The 17,780-nt window shown below is 42.2% G+C and overlaps 1 protein-coding gene across 2 annotated transcripts in view; it reads right to left on the bottom strand.

The window, feature by feature from the left end:
- Positions 1-17,776, bottom strand: part of cul4a (cullin 4A) — a 40,242-nt gene extending 22,466 nt beyond the window's left edge. Inside the window, exons 1-10 of one of the 2 annotated variants that reach the window (XM_078409297.1) lie at positions 17,011-17,776; positions 16,724-16,839; positions 12,141-12,244; positions 8,696-8,768; positions 8,493-8,566; positions 5,583-5,745; positions 5,418-5,507; positions 5,250-5,332; positions 2,624-2,691; positions 1,330-1,448 (exon numbers count right to left, since the gene is read on the bottom strand). In XM_078409297.1, coding sequence (XP_078265423.1) covers positions 1,330-1,448; positions 2,624-2,691; positions 5,250-5,332; positions 5,418-5,507; positions 5,583-5,745; positions 8,493-8,566; positions 8,696-8,768; positions 12,141-12,244; positions 16,724-16,839; positions 17,011-17,347 — 1,227 coding nt within the window. In that variant the 5' untranslated portion in view covers positions 17,348-17,776. The remainder of the gene's footprint in view (positions 1-1,329; positions 1,449-2,623; positions 2,692-5,249; positions 5,333-5,417; positions 5,508-5,582; positions 5,746-8,492; positions 8,567-8,695; positions 8,769-12,140; positions 12,245-16,723; positions 16,840-17,010) is intronic. The other variant, XM_078409299.1, reaches the window with a different exon arrangement.
- Positions 17,777-17,780: the final 4 nt, after the last annotated feature.

Raw genomic sequence — 17,780 nt, 5'->3', positions numbered from 1 at the left:
CCAGAGAAGTATAATAACTATTCAATCATTTAGTTTAGAGATACAGAGTGAAAACAGGCCCTTCGAACAACCGAGTCCACGCTAACCTTTGATTACTCATTCACACTAGTTCTATATTATCCACTTTCTCATCCATTCCATACACATTAGGGTCAATTTAAAGAAGCCAGAGATGAAACGAGTGAACTAATGACTTGCAGATGGAGTGGTCTCTGCAGAAGGCAGAAAGAAGTAGAGATGGGAAAATGTGACTGGTGGTGGATCATGTTGGAGGTGACAGAAATATCAAAGGATGATGTGCTGGATGCAGAGACTGTGGGGTGAAAGGTGAGGACCAGGGAACTCTATCCTTGTTCTGTCTGGGGGGGGGGGGGGGGGGGGGGGAATAGAGCAAAAGCAGAACTCGGAGACAGAGATGTGGGTGAGAGATCAATCTATGACGACGGGGGGAGGGAAACCATGTTTTCTAAAGAAAGTGGGTATGTCGGATGGCTTAGAATGGAAATCCTCATATTGGGAGCAGATGCGGCAGAGATACAGGAATTGAGAGTACGGGATGTTGTCTTTGCAAGAGGCGTCAGAGATAGTCCAGGTGAATTTGAGGGCAGGGTCTTAATGAAATCTATGAGTTCTGCACGGGTGCAGGAGGTGCCCACGATGCAGTGGAGAAAGAGGAGGGGGATGGCACCAGTGTATGCCGGGAACAAGGTGTGTTGGATGTAACCAACAAAAAGGGCAGGCATGGCTGGAGCTTGTGCTTTAACATCTTTAACGGAGAAAGTAAGAGGTGTCGAAAGAGAAGTTGTGAGGACAAGTTCTGCCAGATAGAGGAAAGTGTTAGTGGAGGGAAATTAATTGGAATTGATCAAAAGGAAATGTGATCCCCATGCCTTCTGGGTTAGATGAAAAGAGATTTATTTCTACTGTGTTTAGTCTGCAGAAATCAATTTGCCAACAGGCAAACTGATCTCTCTTATGAAGACAGATAAGATGGTAATGATTATGTCTGATCAAGGATGCTTTACATAAAGGTTCACTCATGCTATTAGACTTTAACTATATATTCTTATAGTTGTGATAATCTTAAGGTAGAACCATATCAAGAACACTAAAATGTATTTGTTTACATACAATAGTCCAGAGCTTTCCTCATCTCCTGGTGTATGAGACATGATTTTTGTTATTTTAGATGAGGTACCATTGGACTTGCACCATTATATCCAACTGTATATACAGTCTCTTCCATCACCATGATCCTAATTCAACACTTTGTTTACAAATAGGGCCAATTTTCTCAATATAACCAAATTATTTCCAAACTTAAAATACCTTGATATATTCATTGCAGTGCTGCAAAAGGACCTGTAGTCCACCTTTAACCCTGCTGAACAGCTGATAAAGTAGTGTGAGATCAGCAACTCTGTTTTCATCAAGCAGATGATTGAGACCTGAAAAAAGAACCAAAGATAAAGCTGCATATAATTGAAGAACATCTTGTATTCCGATCAACTACAAGTTTTACAAAAACAGCATGCGGAATATGGAAACGACAGGCAGTGTCAGAAAGATGTTGGGGGCAGAAGGATTTAAACATGGAATTCAAAATGGTAGGGTTTGCACATAGGTGCCAACGATGATAAAAAATGGTAGAAGGGCACAGCCAGAGTATGGCAATTGTTGCAATGTGGGGCAGAGATATGGAAAGGCAAGAATGTGAGGGAATAAGGCATGAATACACATGCCCAATTCCCTGAACATGTATACACATGCCCAACTCCTTCATGTTCTTGCCTCACAAGAATTATAAAGCTGTGGTATTAGGGGGTGGGAGTCAATGATGTTGAATGATTGCATGGAATAGATATTAGTGGCAATTCTGGAACAGTGGAATGATCGCCAATGCAGTTGAATGATTAATTGTCTGGACTGGACACGATTGACAGTTCTGGATCAGTGAAAATTTATGAAGGTCGAGGACAGCCGCATGACCGGTAAACGTTTCTGTAAAGATGTTGTTACGCTGGAAAGGGTGCAGGGAAGATCGAAGAGGATATTGCCAGGACTCAGGGACCTAAGCTATAGGGAGAGGTTGGGGAAGCTAGGACTTTATTCCTTGGAGCACAGGAGGATGAGGGATGATTTTATAGAGGCACACAAGACCATGAGAGGAATAGGTAAGGTAAATGTACAGTCTTTTACTCAGAGTAGGGGAATCGAGAACTAGAGTACATTAGGTTTAAGATGAGGGGGGAAAGATTTAATAGGAACCCGAGGAGCAACTATTATTTTTACATAAAGCGTGAGAGGTAAATGGAACGAGTTGCCAGAGGAGGTAGTTGAGACAACATTTAAGAAACATATACACAGGTACATGGATAGGAAAAGTTTAGAGGGATATGGGCCAAACACAGGAGGGTGGGACTAGTGTAGTGTTTGTCGGCGTGGGCGGGTTCGGCCGACGAGCCTGTTTCCACGGCGTATGACTACGACCATGGAATTACCATGAAATCAATAAAATTGGCATCATGAGTCAAAAAGCATACTTAATGTACATAGTATTTCAAAGTCAGGATGTGTTTTAGAAAATTATATATGTTATTTCTGTATTTTTGATTCCCTTTACCTTTTTGAAGAATTGCTGTCAGATGTTCACCAAGGAGCTGTTTCTCAACACTGGCAACCAACCATTTTCTGAAAAATACCAAATATGTTATTTTGTAAACAATCCCATAAATTATGGATAAAACACAAAATATGCACCAATTACCTATCCCCACAGAAACTACTGCATGCAGCCTGAAGCCTGATCTAGATTTTCAGAAAGCCTTTGATAAGGTGCCACATGGAGGCTGCTTAGGAAGATGGGAGCCCATGGTATCAAAGGCCAGATACTAGCATGGATATCAGGTTGGCTGGATGGCAGAAGGCAAAGTGGCAATAAAGGGAGCTTTTTCTGGTTGGCTGCCAGTGACTAGCAGAGTTCTGCAGAGCTCGGTGCTGGGACAGCTGCTTTTCATGTTGTATATTAATAATTTGAATGAGGGGATTGAAGGCTTTGTGGCCAAGTTTTGTGGATGATACGAAAATAGGTGGAGGGGCAGGTAGTGTAGAGATAGCAGGGACTCTGCAGAAGGACCTGGATAGGTTGGGAGAGTGGGCAGATGGAATATAGTGTAGCAAAGTGTGGAGTCATCCATTCTGGTGGTAGGAATAAAAGCATTGATTATTTTCTAAATTGGGAGAGAATCCAGAAATCGGAGGTGCAAAGGGAGTTGGGAGTGCTGGTGCAGGATTCCCAAAAGGTTAATCTGCAAGTCGAATCAGTAGTAGAAAGCAAACGCAATGCTAGTATTTATTTCGAGAGGGCTTATATACAAAACGGATGTAATGCTGAGGCTCTATAAGGCACTGGTCAGGCTGCATTTGGAATATTGTGAGCTATTTTGGGCACCTTATCTGCGGATGTGCTGGTTCTGGAGAGAGTCCAGAGGAGGTTTACAAGAATGATCTCCGAAATTAGTAGGTTAACTTATGATGAGCGTTTGATGACACTGGGCCTATATTTGCTGGAGTTTAGAAGAATGAGGGGGGACATTGAAACGTGCAGAATAGTGAAAGGCTTGAATGGAGTGGATGTTTCCACTAATGGGAGAGTCTAGGACTAGAGGTCATAGCCTCAGAATTAAAGGACGTTCTTTTAGGAAGGAGATGAGGTGGAATTTCTTTAGTCAGAGGGTGGTGAATCTGTGGAATTCTTTGACACAGAAGGCTGTGGAGGCAAAGTCAGTTGATATATTTAAGGCAGAGATAAATAGATTCTTATTTAGTACGGGTGTCAGATGTTATGGGGAGAAGGCAGGAGAATGGGGTTAGGAAGGAGAGATAGATCAGCCATGATTGAATGGCTGAGTAGACTTGATGAGCCAAATTCTACTCCTATCACATGATCTTATGATGACATCATGGATAAAATAAGCACTAAAACATGTCGGAGGTCTAGAGGTATGGCGAGGTAAGAGATGTTCCATATCTCTAGACTGCCTCTCCTGACTCTCAGTTTGAAGAAGGGTCTCGACCCGAAATGTCACCTATTCCTTCTCTCCAGAGATGCTGCCTGTCCTGCTGAGTTACTTCAGGATTTTGTGTCTATCTTTGGTGTAAACCAGCATCAGCAGTTCCTTCCTACATCCTCATAAATACATTTCTGTTGAGAACAATATTCTGCCCTAATCTGATGACAAATTAAAGAAAGTGCAATACAACTTATGGGTAAGCCTTCCAACGATTATGAGCACATTATTCATGCTGCACCAAGCTGGGGCTTCCTTGTTGCAAACTTATGTTTCACTCTTCCTTTATCCCAAAGATTTTGAACAATGCCTCATCAAAAAATTGAAATATGCTAATTCTTCCTGCAATATTCTTTAGTGCTATTTGTACTTGCCCAACTCAGTGAAATTCACTTTATGGAAAGAAACCAAATGCAGAAATGCTGGATTGGGGTGAGAGTTTGAAGTAGTTCAATCTAACAATATTTATTTATTAAAGAATCAAAACCTAATGGTGACATTTTCAATTCAAAACCTAATTAGTTTAGTTTATTGTCACGTGTACCGAGATATAGTAAAAAGCTTTATCGTTGCATACTATCCAGTGCTTCAGATACAATGTATTGGGAAAAACCCAGGCAGAAAAGATCAATTCATGGAACAGTCTGAAGAAGGGCCGTGATCCAAAATGTCACCTATCCATGTTTTTTGGAGAAGCTGGGTTACTTCAGCACTGTGTATCTTTGTTTTAATGGAACAGTTACCTGATTCAAGAACAGGAGCCACAGTGGTGCAGTAGTGGAGTTGCTGCCTTACAGGCCGAGACCCGGCTTCCATCCTGACTACAGGTGCTGTTTGCACAATTTGAATGTTCTCCCTGTGACTGCGTGGGTTTTCTCTGGGCGCTCTGCTTTCCTCCCACATTCCAAAGACGTGCTAATTTGTAGGTTAATTGGCTGCTGTAAATTGTCCCTATTGTGTAGGATATAATTAGTGTACGTTGGTCGGTATTGACGGTGGGCTGAAGGGCCCGTTTCCACACTCTACTAAAACCCTACTCTGTAAAACCCACATTCTTCTTTAATCCTCTGCTAACTCTCTTCAAATGAGGAAGCTTATCTGTTTATTTTGTCAATTTTCTTAGTTAGCAAAGTATTCTCTGACAGAGACGTTACTGGGAAAGCAAAGATAATTACTTACTGCGTGCTTTGATCCAGGTATGTAATTACTCGGTCCGCTTCTTCTTCTAGCCGCTTGTTCACATGGTGAAGATATTCTGGGACCTATATTTGAAACATAAAAGTAAAATTAACATTGGTTCCAAACAAAGTGCCAGTTAAGAATATTTATTACAGATCTGTTACTTGCCTCCCTCTCTTGCATTAACCTTTGTCCTTCTGCTGCGTATAAACAATTGGTCTCCTCCAAAAACCTTTGTTCAAATGATTCCTGGTAAACCTGTTTGATGCAAAGTGTGACTGGTTGAGCTTTCTGAGAAACAAAGATGTATTTGAGGATTCAAACTTTTCTTACCTGCAGATCAGACAGCATACTCAGCAAACTTCGTATCAGACTTCTGTCCACAGCCTCTCCATTTCTCTCTTTTTCAATTAACAGAAGGATTCCATCAATGGTTTTGTTTTGCACAGTTTTGTCATTGATGATGTGGGTTCGGAAAAGTTCCAAGCCTATATCCCTGAGGGTATTTAAGCACAGATTGTTATCATTTTTGGACAACTGGAATAACTAACACACGTAGAGGCATATATAGTCTACAGCATTACACGTCTCTCAGCCATCTTCATTAAATCAGTTGGGAAACACTCAGTGTACCTCCTTGATTCTGGCATATATTCACAGTGGGTTTGGCTAATTAGTCCCGATAAAAAAGCTGGCAGTAAACATAACGATGAATCAAAAATGTTTCAATTGGCTTGCAAACCTTAATGTGGAGAGGATCAGGAACTAAACACATGGAGACGAAGCAGATAATAAAGGTACTAAATGAGTACTTCAGACATTAGTCTCTATGACAAAAAGATGCAGTTGGAGTCTCTGCAAAGGAAAGTGTCATTGAAATTCTGAATGAATCAAAAAAAGTCATAAAGAAGTACCAGAGATGTTAGCAGTAGATAAATCACCTCACTCAGATCTATTGCATCGTTGGTGCTGAGAACAGCATGGGTGAAACTCCCAACATATTGATCTTTGCCTTCCAAACATCTACAGTATGGGGTTGGAGAATTGAAAAAGTGCAAATTTTGCACCAGCCCAAAAAAAGTCAACGATAAACTCAGCATCCACAGTCAATTTAACCTCAATGGTGAGGAAACAGAATTTGCAGTAACTGCATAAATGTGGATTGATGAGGGAAAGTCAGTTCATTAATTAATCCAAAATCAGTTTTGTTTGTGGAGATGCCACCAGCAATTCTTCTTATAAAAGACAGGTGAGGTACTCATTGAATACCCTGACCATGCGCACATCTCATGTTCGATCCCTGATAATCTCCACCTCTTCTCTCACATGCATTACAAGGCAAGTTTCCATCCATGCTGCTGTGTGATAGGAATCAGAGTGGCAGTGAACAGTTGTTTTCCCGAACTGGAGGTAAGCATATACCGTAATGGCTGTGCCCAGGAGTCAGCATGAAGACAATTTCTTTATTTATGTTGATGACTTGGATGTGAGTGTACAAGGCATAATTTCACCACACAATGACTTGTAAGTGTAGTGAACCACAACGACAATAATAAATATCAAATGACTAATGGACGAGGTGAATACATGGGACACGAAATTCAAGTTAGAAAAATATAGAGAGCATAGGGTAGGTAATAGGACCTGCTGCATGGATATAGCACAGCCTAATGGCCCCCATTCTGAGATTTTTGATTCTATAAAGTTCTTGTTTCCTTTTAGGCCAAGCCCAGTGTCAGAACACAACATCCTGGCACATTGCATTATTGATAGTAATTTTTGATTTTCAAATTTAATCACTCATTAGAAACCCTATTTGCTGTCCATTTTATAATATTTAGATGATAAACTCTGGCATTGACCCCATAAAATCAATCCGTATTTTTAAATCACATTGTGAACATGTAAACAACATATCTTTGTGCCCGTGATTTGCCGAATGTACTCCCATATTGGGATTCCCCATGGAGCTCTGCCGCAACAAGTTATCTTCCTGGAGTAATTGTGAAAATTTGAGTGGATTTTCAGGTAGTTTACATTTTTATATATTTTTAACAATAATTTTAACAATAATTAAATCAATTTATTTCCCCGTTTTTTAAGATATGTTTTTGTTTTTCCCCATCAGTATTAAACGGAAGTGGTGGTCTAGAATGTCCTCGAGTGTTGCGAGCACAATCTTCAGATTTAGAGACAAGAGTGCCGATCCCCGAGCTCTCTCTCCACTACATTGACGACTACATAGATGCTACCTCCTGCACCCATGCGGAACTCATGGACTTCATTAACTTCACTACCAATTTCGTTCTCGGTGGGGACTCCTATATATCAGCGAGACCAAGTGCAGCCTGGGTGATCATTTCGCTGAACACCTATGCTCTGTCCACCGTGGCCTATGTGATCTCCCGGTTGCCAGGCATTTTAACTCCCCTTTCCATTCCTATAGTACTGGGCCTCCTTCACTGTCACCGAGTGAGTAACCCTGCATTCCCCCTCTCTCTGCTCCTCCCCCCACCCTAGTTGTCCTGCCAGTTCCACTGTTCGTATCCATATATCCCATTGTTATCACCTCCTCCACAGCCAACAATAGATCATTGTTGGCTCCACCTTTCCTTGGTCATCAGCGCCGGCTCTGATTTGTTCTGAACCTTTTCATACCTCTAGTTTCCCTCCCTCCTGACTCAGTCTGAGGAAGGGTTTCAACCCAAAACATCACCTACTCCTTTTCTCCTGGGATGCTGCCTGAACCTCTGAGTAGTTACTCCTGCATTTAGTGTCTATTGTCATTTGCCACAGGCCCAAGGCTTCAATTACACACATTTGATGAGTTAGTTATAACTGCATCAGATTTTGGGCTTCGGGCATGTTCCCATAGATATCAGCATCAACATTTGAGAGCTACAAACATACCACATTTGCAAGGAATTGGTTTGACAATTTGCATTTAAATACATACTTCAATGTGATAAACCAGAATGAGGCATTTTTAGCCCAGTGATAAGTCATAATATATGAGCAGTACAATTAATTTAATAATTGCTTTGAAAAAGAAAAGTTGTCATACACCAGAGGTAATCCTTAAAGTACAACAAAACTTAGTTGTTTCTGGGGCAGGCAGAATAAAGCATCAACATGTGCATTTAGATGTTGAGTGTATCAGCTCAAATGCTCAAGGTTAACAATCGAACAGTCCGGAGCACACTGAAGACTCGTGGTGCACTGCCCTCTTTGCATTGCACTCACCAGATAGATGGAAGCATTGAACTCTGGAGGACATAGGTTCGGTCAAGAAACAGGAAAATGCTCCGGATCATTATCTGCAGATGAATGGAAACAAAATAAACAAATACGATCATGCAACAAGTAAATATTATTATATTCCAAAACACAAGGCCAAACATTTCCCAAGAACAGAAATATGTGGTATTCAAGGGGGACTAACTTACCATTTGTCGACAATGATCCTGCCAACATTTGTTAATCTTCTTCAAAAACAGACTGCTATCCAGTGAATCCGTGGTAAACAAAGTTAAGGAACAATTTCGTAATAACCATGGATAATAATGTTATAACTCATTAATGACTTCACTCATCAGTGTAGCACTGCTAGTTCGTAATACACCAGCTCGAATCACCAAAGTTTATACATGCACCATCATTTTTAAAGAACATAAAATACAAATGTATTGAGGTGAAAACTACTTTGGCCCCAAATATATTCCATGACTCTACTTCCACCTCTGGTCCTCAGAATTCCAGACCTGTGAACCCTTAATGAGAGTTTTAAAAAAAGCCTTGTTGCAGGTTATCTCACAGGTTATATTTAAGCAGCAATCCCTACCTCGATTCTCCCACGAGGAAATATCTTTTTCACGTCCAATCTGAGCTCCCTCAGGACCGAATGTTTCCATCAAGCCCTATGTAACTCTTCTAAATTTCAGAGTACGTCTCAACTGTTCATCCTTTTCTTATAAGGCAACCTGCCATTCCAGCCATCTGTCCATAAACTTTCTCTGAACTTCTTCTAACACATTAACATCTTTCCTTAAATAAGGAGACCGACACTGTACACAGAATTCCAGAAATGGTGCAAATCAATGCCCTATATTGAAGCATAACCTCCCCACTTTTGCATTCAATTCCCCACACAATAAATGATAACATTGTTAGTTTTCTTAATTACTTGCTATACAAGCTTACTAGCTTTAGCAAATCATACACGAGAACACCCAAATCCCTCTGCAGCTTGGAACTTTAACTCTCACCATTTAGAAAATGATTCTTTTTTCCTGTCAATAAAGACAATTTTCACAATGTCATTAATTGTACTCCATAGGACAGACCTTTGCCCACCAATTAACCATGCTACATCCCTTAACAGATTCCTGAAGCCCACTCATAACTTACTTTCGAACTTAACTTTGAGTCATCAGAAAACTTAGCAAACTCGGCAACCATACCTTTGCTGCCTTCATCCAGGTCGTCATCCAAGTTGTTAACAGTTGAGACAGCAGCAATCATCCCAATGGCAAGCTCCCTCGCCACATCTTGAGAAGCAGAAAAAGACTGATTTGTGCTTGCTCTGGTTCTTGTTCACTAGCCAGCCTTCTGTCCACACCAATATGTTATATTTCCTTTTATTTTCTGGAACATCCTTTTGGAAATGTCAGTACCTCCACCCATTCCAGAGAACATTTTATTTCTTCAAAGAGCTTCAATAAATTGGCCAAGTCTGATTTGCTTTTCACAAAACTATGCTGACTTTGCCAGATTACCTTATTGGAAAAAATATATAATGCCATAATGACTTGAATAATGGCTTCCAACATTATGCAGGCAATCCTTGGGTTACTACAGTGTTCTATTCTTTTCTGTTCTGAAGGGCCTCGACCCGAAACATCACCCATTCCTTCTCTCCAGAAATGTTGCCTGTCCCGCTGAGTTACTCCAGCATTTTGTGTCTATCTTCTATTCTTGAGAACTGTTCGTAACCTGAACTGTTTTTAAGTTAGAAAATGAACAAAGTCATTGTGGAGGATAGGATTAGTTGGGAGGGGAGAGTGAAGGAATAGTGGCCACCAGCTGGCCTCACCCAGTGAGTAATACTGTTGAGTGGATCCTTGGACAGAGACGGGACATATAAATGTCCTCTTCACACTGGCAGTGGATGTGAAATTAAGTGGGTGACAATTTCTTGCTCTCTTTCCCCCTCTCTTTTTGAAAAAATGAATTATATTTGCTATTTTCCATTCTAATTGAATCATTACTATATCTGAGGGATTTCCTAAATCAAAAATGTATTAGCTATCTCAAGAGCTTATTTTAAGATCCTGGGATGAAGACATTCAATAGCTCGAGACTCATTAGGAGGGAGGAAGGGAGAGAAAGAGAGAGGGGGAGGGAGAGAGAGAGAGAGAGAGAGAGAGAGGGGGAGAGAGAGAGGGGGAGAGGAGGGGTAGGGGAGGGGGAGAGAGAGCGAGGGAGAGAGCATCCGGACTCTTATACTCAATGTCCCACACTATGAAGGATAGTATACCATATGCCTTCTTTACCACTTCATCTACTTGTGTTGTCACTTTCTGGAAGCAAGGTACTCGTTTAGTATCTCACCTACATACCCGACTTCAATCAAAATTCCTTTCATTATCCTTGAGCGGTCCTACCTTCTCCTTGGTTATCCTCTTGTTTTTAACGTAGGTGGAAAAAGCCTTGGGATTTTCTTTAATTTTACTAGCCAAAGCCATTTCCTGGCTCCTTTTGACCTTTCTAATCACCCGCTGGGATTCTTTCCTCGTTACTTATATTCCTTAAAGGACCTCATCATCTTAAACACTTCTACTGAAACATTAGTCACCTGACCAGGTTATTTTCCCAACTCAACCTGCAGTATGTTCTCTTCTCGGGTTGGATTAGCCACATACTTTTTCAAGAAACCTTTTTGAATACATCTAACAAATTATGCCCCATCTGGGCCTTTGTCACCGAGCAAGTCCTTGTCAACATAGGGGGAGCTAAAGTAACCCACTAAGACAACTTTGTTGCTTTGGCATCTTTCGGTAATCTGTCTCTTAAGCTCTTCCAATACCGCATCAGCAGACAAACCCTCCAGATGTCCTTTCTGAGTGCCACTGTAACATTCATCCCAATTCGGAGCAACTCTCCCACCTCTATCACAACTAAAACATCGAAAACATGGAATGTTGAGCTGCAATCGTGTCCCTTTCACAACCACGTTGGCCACAACATCATAGTTCCAAGCACCGATCCAGGCTCTGTTCATCTGCTTTCTCCATTATACCCCTTGTATTGAAGTAAACACACTTCAGTCCATCAGGTGATTTTATTTCACTAACTTGCAGTACAGAGTAGATATGTGACCACCTAACTAATGAATTCTCCAATGAAAACGGCTCTACCTGACTTTTCGCTTCCTTGCTGTGCCTCAGAACCAGGTCTGGGTGCCACATGCCTGACTGCTGCTGCTTTCCCATGAACGGGCACCCCCCTCAACAATACCCAAAGGGCAATTCTGTTGTGGGGAATTGCCCATAGGGACTTCTGCACAGTCTGCCTACTCCCTTTCCTGGTGGTCACATATCTACTGCGCATTGCAAATTCTACATCGTTAGTGAATCCGGCTCAATATTTCAATAAAATAAACTTATTTGAAACCTGGGCTCATTTAAAAAGTGGGTTTTTTTTCTTCAAAAAAGGATCAAAACCAATACACGTTTAATCACATTTGACATGTTGTGATGTTGACAATTTTAGCAGACATTGATGTATTTTTCACTGCAACAATTGTACTTACCAGAGATTTAACACAATTCAAGCTAAAACACTCGCAGCTAAATGGGGAGCTAAGTAAATCATGGCCAAATAAAAGGATATTCTCGGAATTGTTGAATCTGTGCCTTGACGTGGTCTTCACACACCTGTCTTAGTTGTTTATATAGCGTTGCTGACACCTTATAAGAACACAGATTCTCAACAGCCTGTGTAAAACAAAATAATCCATGATTATACAAACCAGATTCCAATCTCAATGTGGTCTGGAGATGTGCAAATGAACAGTCACATAACCATGGCTCAACCCAACAGCACAGTGCCAAAATTACAGGATCTAGTCATGTGCAGAGAAATGGTTTATTAATTGAGGCTAAAAAAATCTCGACTAGATAATTTTCTCCTTTTTGTGGTTTGGGTCTGCATGAAATTTTACACTCACCACTTCACAAAAATCACATTTTTAAGTGTTTAATTTTAGAATCCCAGCATGGAAACATGTCCTTGAGGCCAATTCATTCTTGAAAAGTCAGCTTGGTTTAGGATATGGGTGTCTTATGAATCAGATTGCGTTTTTTGAAGAAGTTACCAAAAAGCCATGCCGGTTGCCTATGTAGACCTCAGCAAGGCATTGGATAAGATTCTGCATGCTACAGAAACAGTGGTCAAGAAGGCTTTCGGTACATTGGCCTTCATCAGTCAAGACATTGAGTATACAAGTTGGGAAGTCATGTTACAGTTGTACACAACATTAATGAAGCTGCATTTAGAGTGCTGTGTTCAGTTTTAGTCACCCTGGTATAGGAAGGATGTTGTTAAGCTGGAATGAGTGCGAAAAGATTTACGGGGATATTGCCAGGACTCGTGTGCCTGAGCTATAAGGAGGTTGGGCAGTCTCGGACTTTATATCGTGGAGCACAGGTGGACGAGTTCTTTGGAACTATTACACTACGACGCTGAGGAACCATATTCTGCATTCCTTTCGATCCACATTTTGCACTTGTATTTGACTCAATTGTATTCATTTTTTAGATTTTAGTTTCGATTTTTTAGTTAGCTTAGTTTATTATTGTCACTTGTGCCGAGATACAGTGAACAGCTTTTGATTGTGTGCTATCCAGTCACAGAGAAGACTGTACATGAATACAATCAAGCTGACCACAGTGCACGGATAAAGGATACAACATTGACTGCAACATATAAGATTGAAGTCTGAAATAGTCCGATCAAAGATAGTCGAAAGGTCTCTAATGAGGTAGATGGGAGGTCAGAACCTCCACCAGGTCAGAAGTGGAGATGTAGTCAATGGAAGGGAGGCTGGCTGGTTTGTGGAGTAGAGATAGAGTCAATGGAAGGGAGGCTGGTTTGTGCAATGGTCTGGGCCTCATCCATAACTCAGCAATTTCTTGCGGTCTTGGAGCTGTCCCCAAACCAGGATGTGATGCATCCCAATAAAATATTTGCTACAGCACAACTTTAGATGTTGATGAGGTTTGTTGGGAACATGCCAAACATCCTAAGCCTTCTAAGGAAGTAAAGGCATTGGTGTGCTTTCTTGGTCATTGCTTTGACATGGCTGGTTCTCAATTCCCCTACTCCAGGCAAGAGATTCTGTGCATCTAACCGATCTATTCCTCTCATTTTTTTAATACACCTCTATAAGATCACCCCCCAACCTCCTGCATGCCAGCAAATAGTCCCAGCATGATCAACCTTTCCCTGTAGATAAGACCCCTAAGTCCTGGCAACATCCTTGTAAATCTTCTCTACACACTTTCCAACTTAACAACATCTTTCCTATAACATAGTGCCCAGAACTGAACACAATACTCTAAATGCAGCCTCACCAACATTTTATATAACTGCAACATGACCTCCCAACTTCCATACTCAATACTCTGACTGATGAAGCTTTGTGCAGCTCACAGAACGAAGACGCCTGTGCGTGTGTTTGTTTAACGTGTACTTGCTGTTGCACCAAGAAGCATACGGTCCTTCACAAATCAATCAACTAATTCCAATAGCAAGGAAACCAAGACGATTGGAGCTGATAGATCTGTTGCAGCCTTCATCCGCCTTCACAGCCACTGAATTTAAGATAACTTTGTCCGCCTGGTCCGCCGTTGGGGTCTTGTAGGTTCGATCATTCTTAGTCTGGACCCTCATCCTCGACAGTACCGCCATGGGTGGCCCTACCAGAAGCTAGTGCTTCCGACGGCTTCGCTCTTGGAATCATGGGGGCACGCAAGCCTCTTCACCACAACAAGGTGAACGATCCGAAGATCCTCCACCACTCCAAGGAAAACAAATCCAGCCTAACCATTGTAACTTAAATAATCCACCCAGGCAACATCCTTGTGAATCTCCTCTGCATCCACTCCAATGCAATGATGTACTTCCTAAAGTGTGGTGACCAGAACGACAAATATTCCAGTGCGATCTAACCAATGTTTTATAAAGTTGCACCAAAAACTTCTTGCTCTTCAACCCCATGTCCAGGGGAATAAATCACCATGCTATCTACCTGTGTTACCATCTTTAGGAATCTTTGGACTTGTCAAAGTTCAAGATATTTCTCAATACTGTATCGTTCATGGTGTCCAAGACTTATTTGAACACACCCCTCAAAATGCATCACCTCACACTTACGATTAAATTCCATCTGTCATTATTTTGCCCAACTTACCAGTCGATTTAATGTCCTTCTGTAGTGGAGAACTATCTTCCTCAGTATCAGTGACGCCTACTAATTTTCTATTATCTGCAAACTTATTAATACCTGCCACATTCACATCAAGGTCATTAATCTATATAATGGACATTATATACAGTAATGAATGTGCTATACATCAATAACTTGAATGTGAAAGTGGAGGCCCAACCTTGGTAGAGTGTGTATGGGTATTTTCAAGATCAGTATGTGGAGAAATCAACAAGGGAATAGGCATGTGGTATTGTGAGATTTAAAAAAGATTAATTGATGATTCGGTGGTCAAGTGTCTTAAGGGGACCATAGTCATAATATAATAGAATTTTATCCAAGGTTTGAAAGTGATTTAATTCAATCTGAAACCAGCTTCTTAAATCAAAATAAAACAGATTTTGGAGGCGTGAACCAAACAAAAGTGAATTAAAATTTAAACTGAAATTTGAATTTAAACTGAATTAAATTGCAACAGGGCGGCATGGTGGCGCAGCGGTTGAGTTGCTGCCTTATAGCGAATACAGCGCCAGAGATCCAGGTTCAATCCTGATTTCGGATGCTGTCTGTACGGAGTTTGTACGTTCTCCCCGTGACCTGCATGGGTTTTCTCCGAGATCTTCGGTTTCCTCCCACACTCCAAAGATGTACAGGTATGTAGGTTAATTGGCTTGGTAATAATTGTCCCTAGTGGGTGTAGGTTAGTATTAATGTGCGGGGATCGCTTGTCGGCGCGGACCCGGTGGGCCGAAGGGCCTGTTTCTGCGCTGTATCTCTAAACTAAACTAAATTTAACTTTTATACAGTCAATACATGGTTTCAATTCAGAGGAAGGGACCTGACCTGAAACATTGCCTGTCCTTTCCCTCCCAGATAATGCCTGACCTTAGTTAAAAAAAAGCATTGGGAAATTAATGGAAGACAACTTGATATATATTAAGGTCCTTCTGTTCCTCAATATTCCCAAAGGCTCTACCATTCATTTTGTATGACCGCACCTTATTAATCTGCCTAAAATAATTACGTCACATTTTCCAGGATAAAATATCACCTACTATTGCTTGGTCCACCAGTCTGATCAAAATCATTCTGTAGCTTAATATCACCCACTTCATCAACAGCGCCAACAATTTTTGTGTCACTGCACGCTTATATCACTTACATTGACCCAAAGCATTAATGTACATTATAAGCAACTGTTGTTGCACTAATCCCTCTGGTATATCTCAGGGCACAGGCTTCCAATTACAAAACCATCACTCTCTTCCTCTTATCACCTAGGCAATTTTGTATCCAATTTGTAAACCTGTCTATGGGCTCCAACGTTTTGGACCAGCCTCCCATGTGGGGTTTTGACAAAGTATTTATTGAAGTTGTATAGACCACAACAACCATGAAGTTGTATAGACCACAACAACCATCAACACACTTTATTATCCCTTGAAAAAATTCAATCGCATTAGTCAGACAAGATTTAGCCCAACAGAGACTTTGATTAATCTGCCTTTCCAAGTATAAATTAATAACTTCCCAACCACTGACATTTAACTCACTGGTCTTTATTTATTTGGCATATCTCTGGTTTTCTTCACATCTGTTAAGTAAAACTATGAATAACATGATTCTTGTTTTAGTTTATTCTATTCCTATAACCTTATCTGACATATTGTACAGGCGAACAAACTTAATGGAGAACATGGATAGGTGATGTTTCGGGTCAGGACCCTTATTCAGACGAGAGGCAATTTTAATTTATTTGTTGGAAAACGACCAGGATTTATATTCAATTCCTTAAAGCAGCAAAATGAACCCCATTATCTCAACAGAGGTCCCCACCAGAAACGTCACCTCTCCATGTTCTCCAGAGATGTTGCCTGACTTTACTGGGTTGTTCCAGCCATGTCTCTTTTTTTAAATTTATAAACCAGCACCTGCAGTTCCTTGTTTCTGTGAACAAACTCAATAGCAGCCATAAGTGATATGTTACCTGATAAAGTTCTTCCAAGTTGTATTTTATTGATGTGCTGTTCTGAATGGTCCCAACTGCTTCATGGAGCTTCTGCCATGTGTCCCGAGTGTAGTTATCTGGCAATTTAGGTTTATCTGTTGGAAGACAACCAGGAATCACATTCTGTTCATTAAAGCAGCCGAGTGTATCCTTTGCTGCAGAGCAAAAATATTTTAAAAAAATTAAAAATTACAGCCAAAATTGTGGAATTGTGAGGTGGTGATGGGGAATGACATGGGGAGAGAGGGGGAAAGGGAGGCATCCACCTTTAAAGTTCTTGATGAGCAGCTTCCTGGACGCGGCGGGTTTGCCGCCGGCACGGCTCAGTCCGTTGGTGTGACCGAGCAGCGCCGAAAAGTTGGCCTTCCGCTGCCCGTCGTCCGCCATGTCCCCCTCGACCTGGGCCTGGGCCTGGGCCGGCCGCACACGTTTCCTGCCTTGGCCGGCCTCGGCCACGGCGAGCAGCTGCGCCGAGGCCGCTTTAGCCACCGCCTGCTCGGGCTCGGCGATCCGCACTCTCTTCTTGGGGTGTCCGCGGCCACTGACATCGGCGCGCCGCTCCTCGTCCGGCGAGCTGTCGCAGGGCGCCGACGGCCGCAGCATCAACGGCGGCTGCGCCAGGGGCCGTGCTGCAGGCCCGACCTCACCAAGCCAGCGATCGCACCGCTCCCTGCCCTGCGCTGCCCTGCGCTGCCCTGGCCTGTGCAGTGCTGCGCTGCGCTGCGCTGCCCTGGCCTGTGCTGTCCTCCCTGTCCTGCCGCCTGCGACTCCTCTTCCCCGGGCCGTCCCGCTGCCCAAACGCGGCGTGAGGAGCCGAGACCGCCGGAAGTAAACAACCGCACCCTTGACCTCTCACCCAGGGCAGGGGCGTTGCGCTTCCACTTGCCCGGAGCAGAGAGTGTGAGGAACGGGGAGGAGGAGAGAAGAGAGCGGCAGCGGCGAGCAGAGAGCGGAGAGCAGTGAGCGGCGAGGAGAGAGGAGCGGGCAGCAGACGGCGGAAAGAGGAGCAGTGGGGGGAGGCGACGGGGAGCAGAGG

Source organism: Rhinoraja longicauda, chromosome 12 (genome assembly GCF_053455715.1).
Source record: "Rhinoraja longicauda isolate Sanriku21f chromosome 12, sRhiLon1.1, whole genome shotgun sequence".
NCBI lineage: Eukaryota > Metazoa > Chordata > Chondrichthyes > Rajiformes > Arhynchobatidae > Rhinoraja > Rhinoraja longicauda.
Note: the sequence above shows the minus strand (reverse complement) of the source record. Positions and strands in the feature narration are given on the sequence as shown.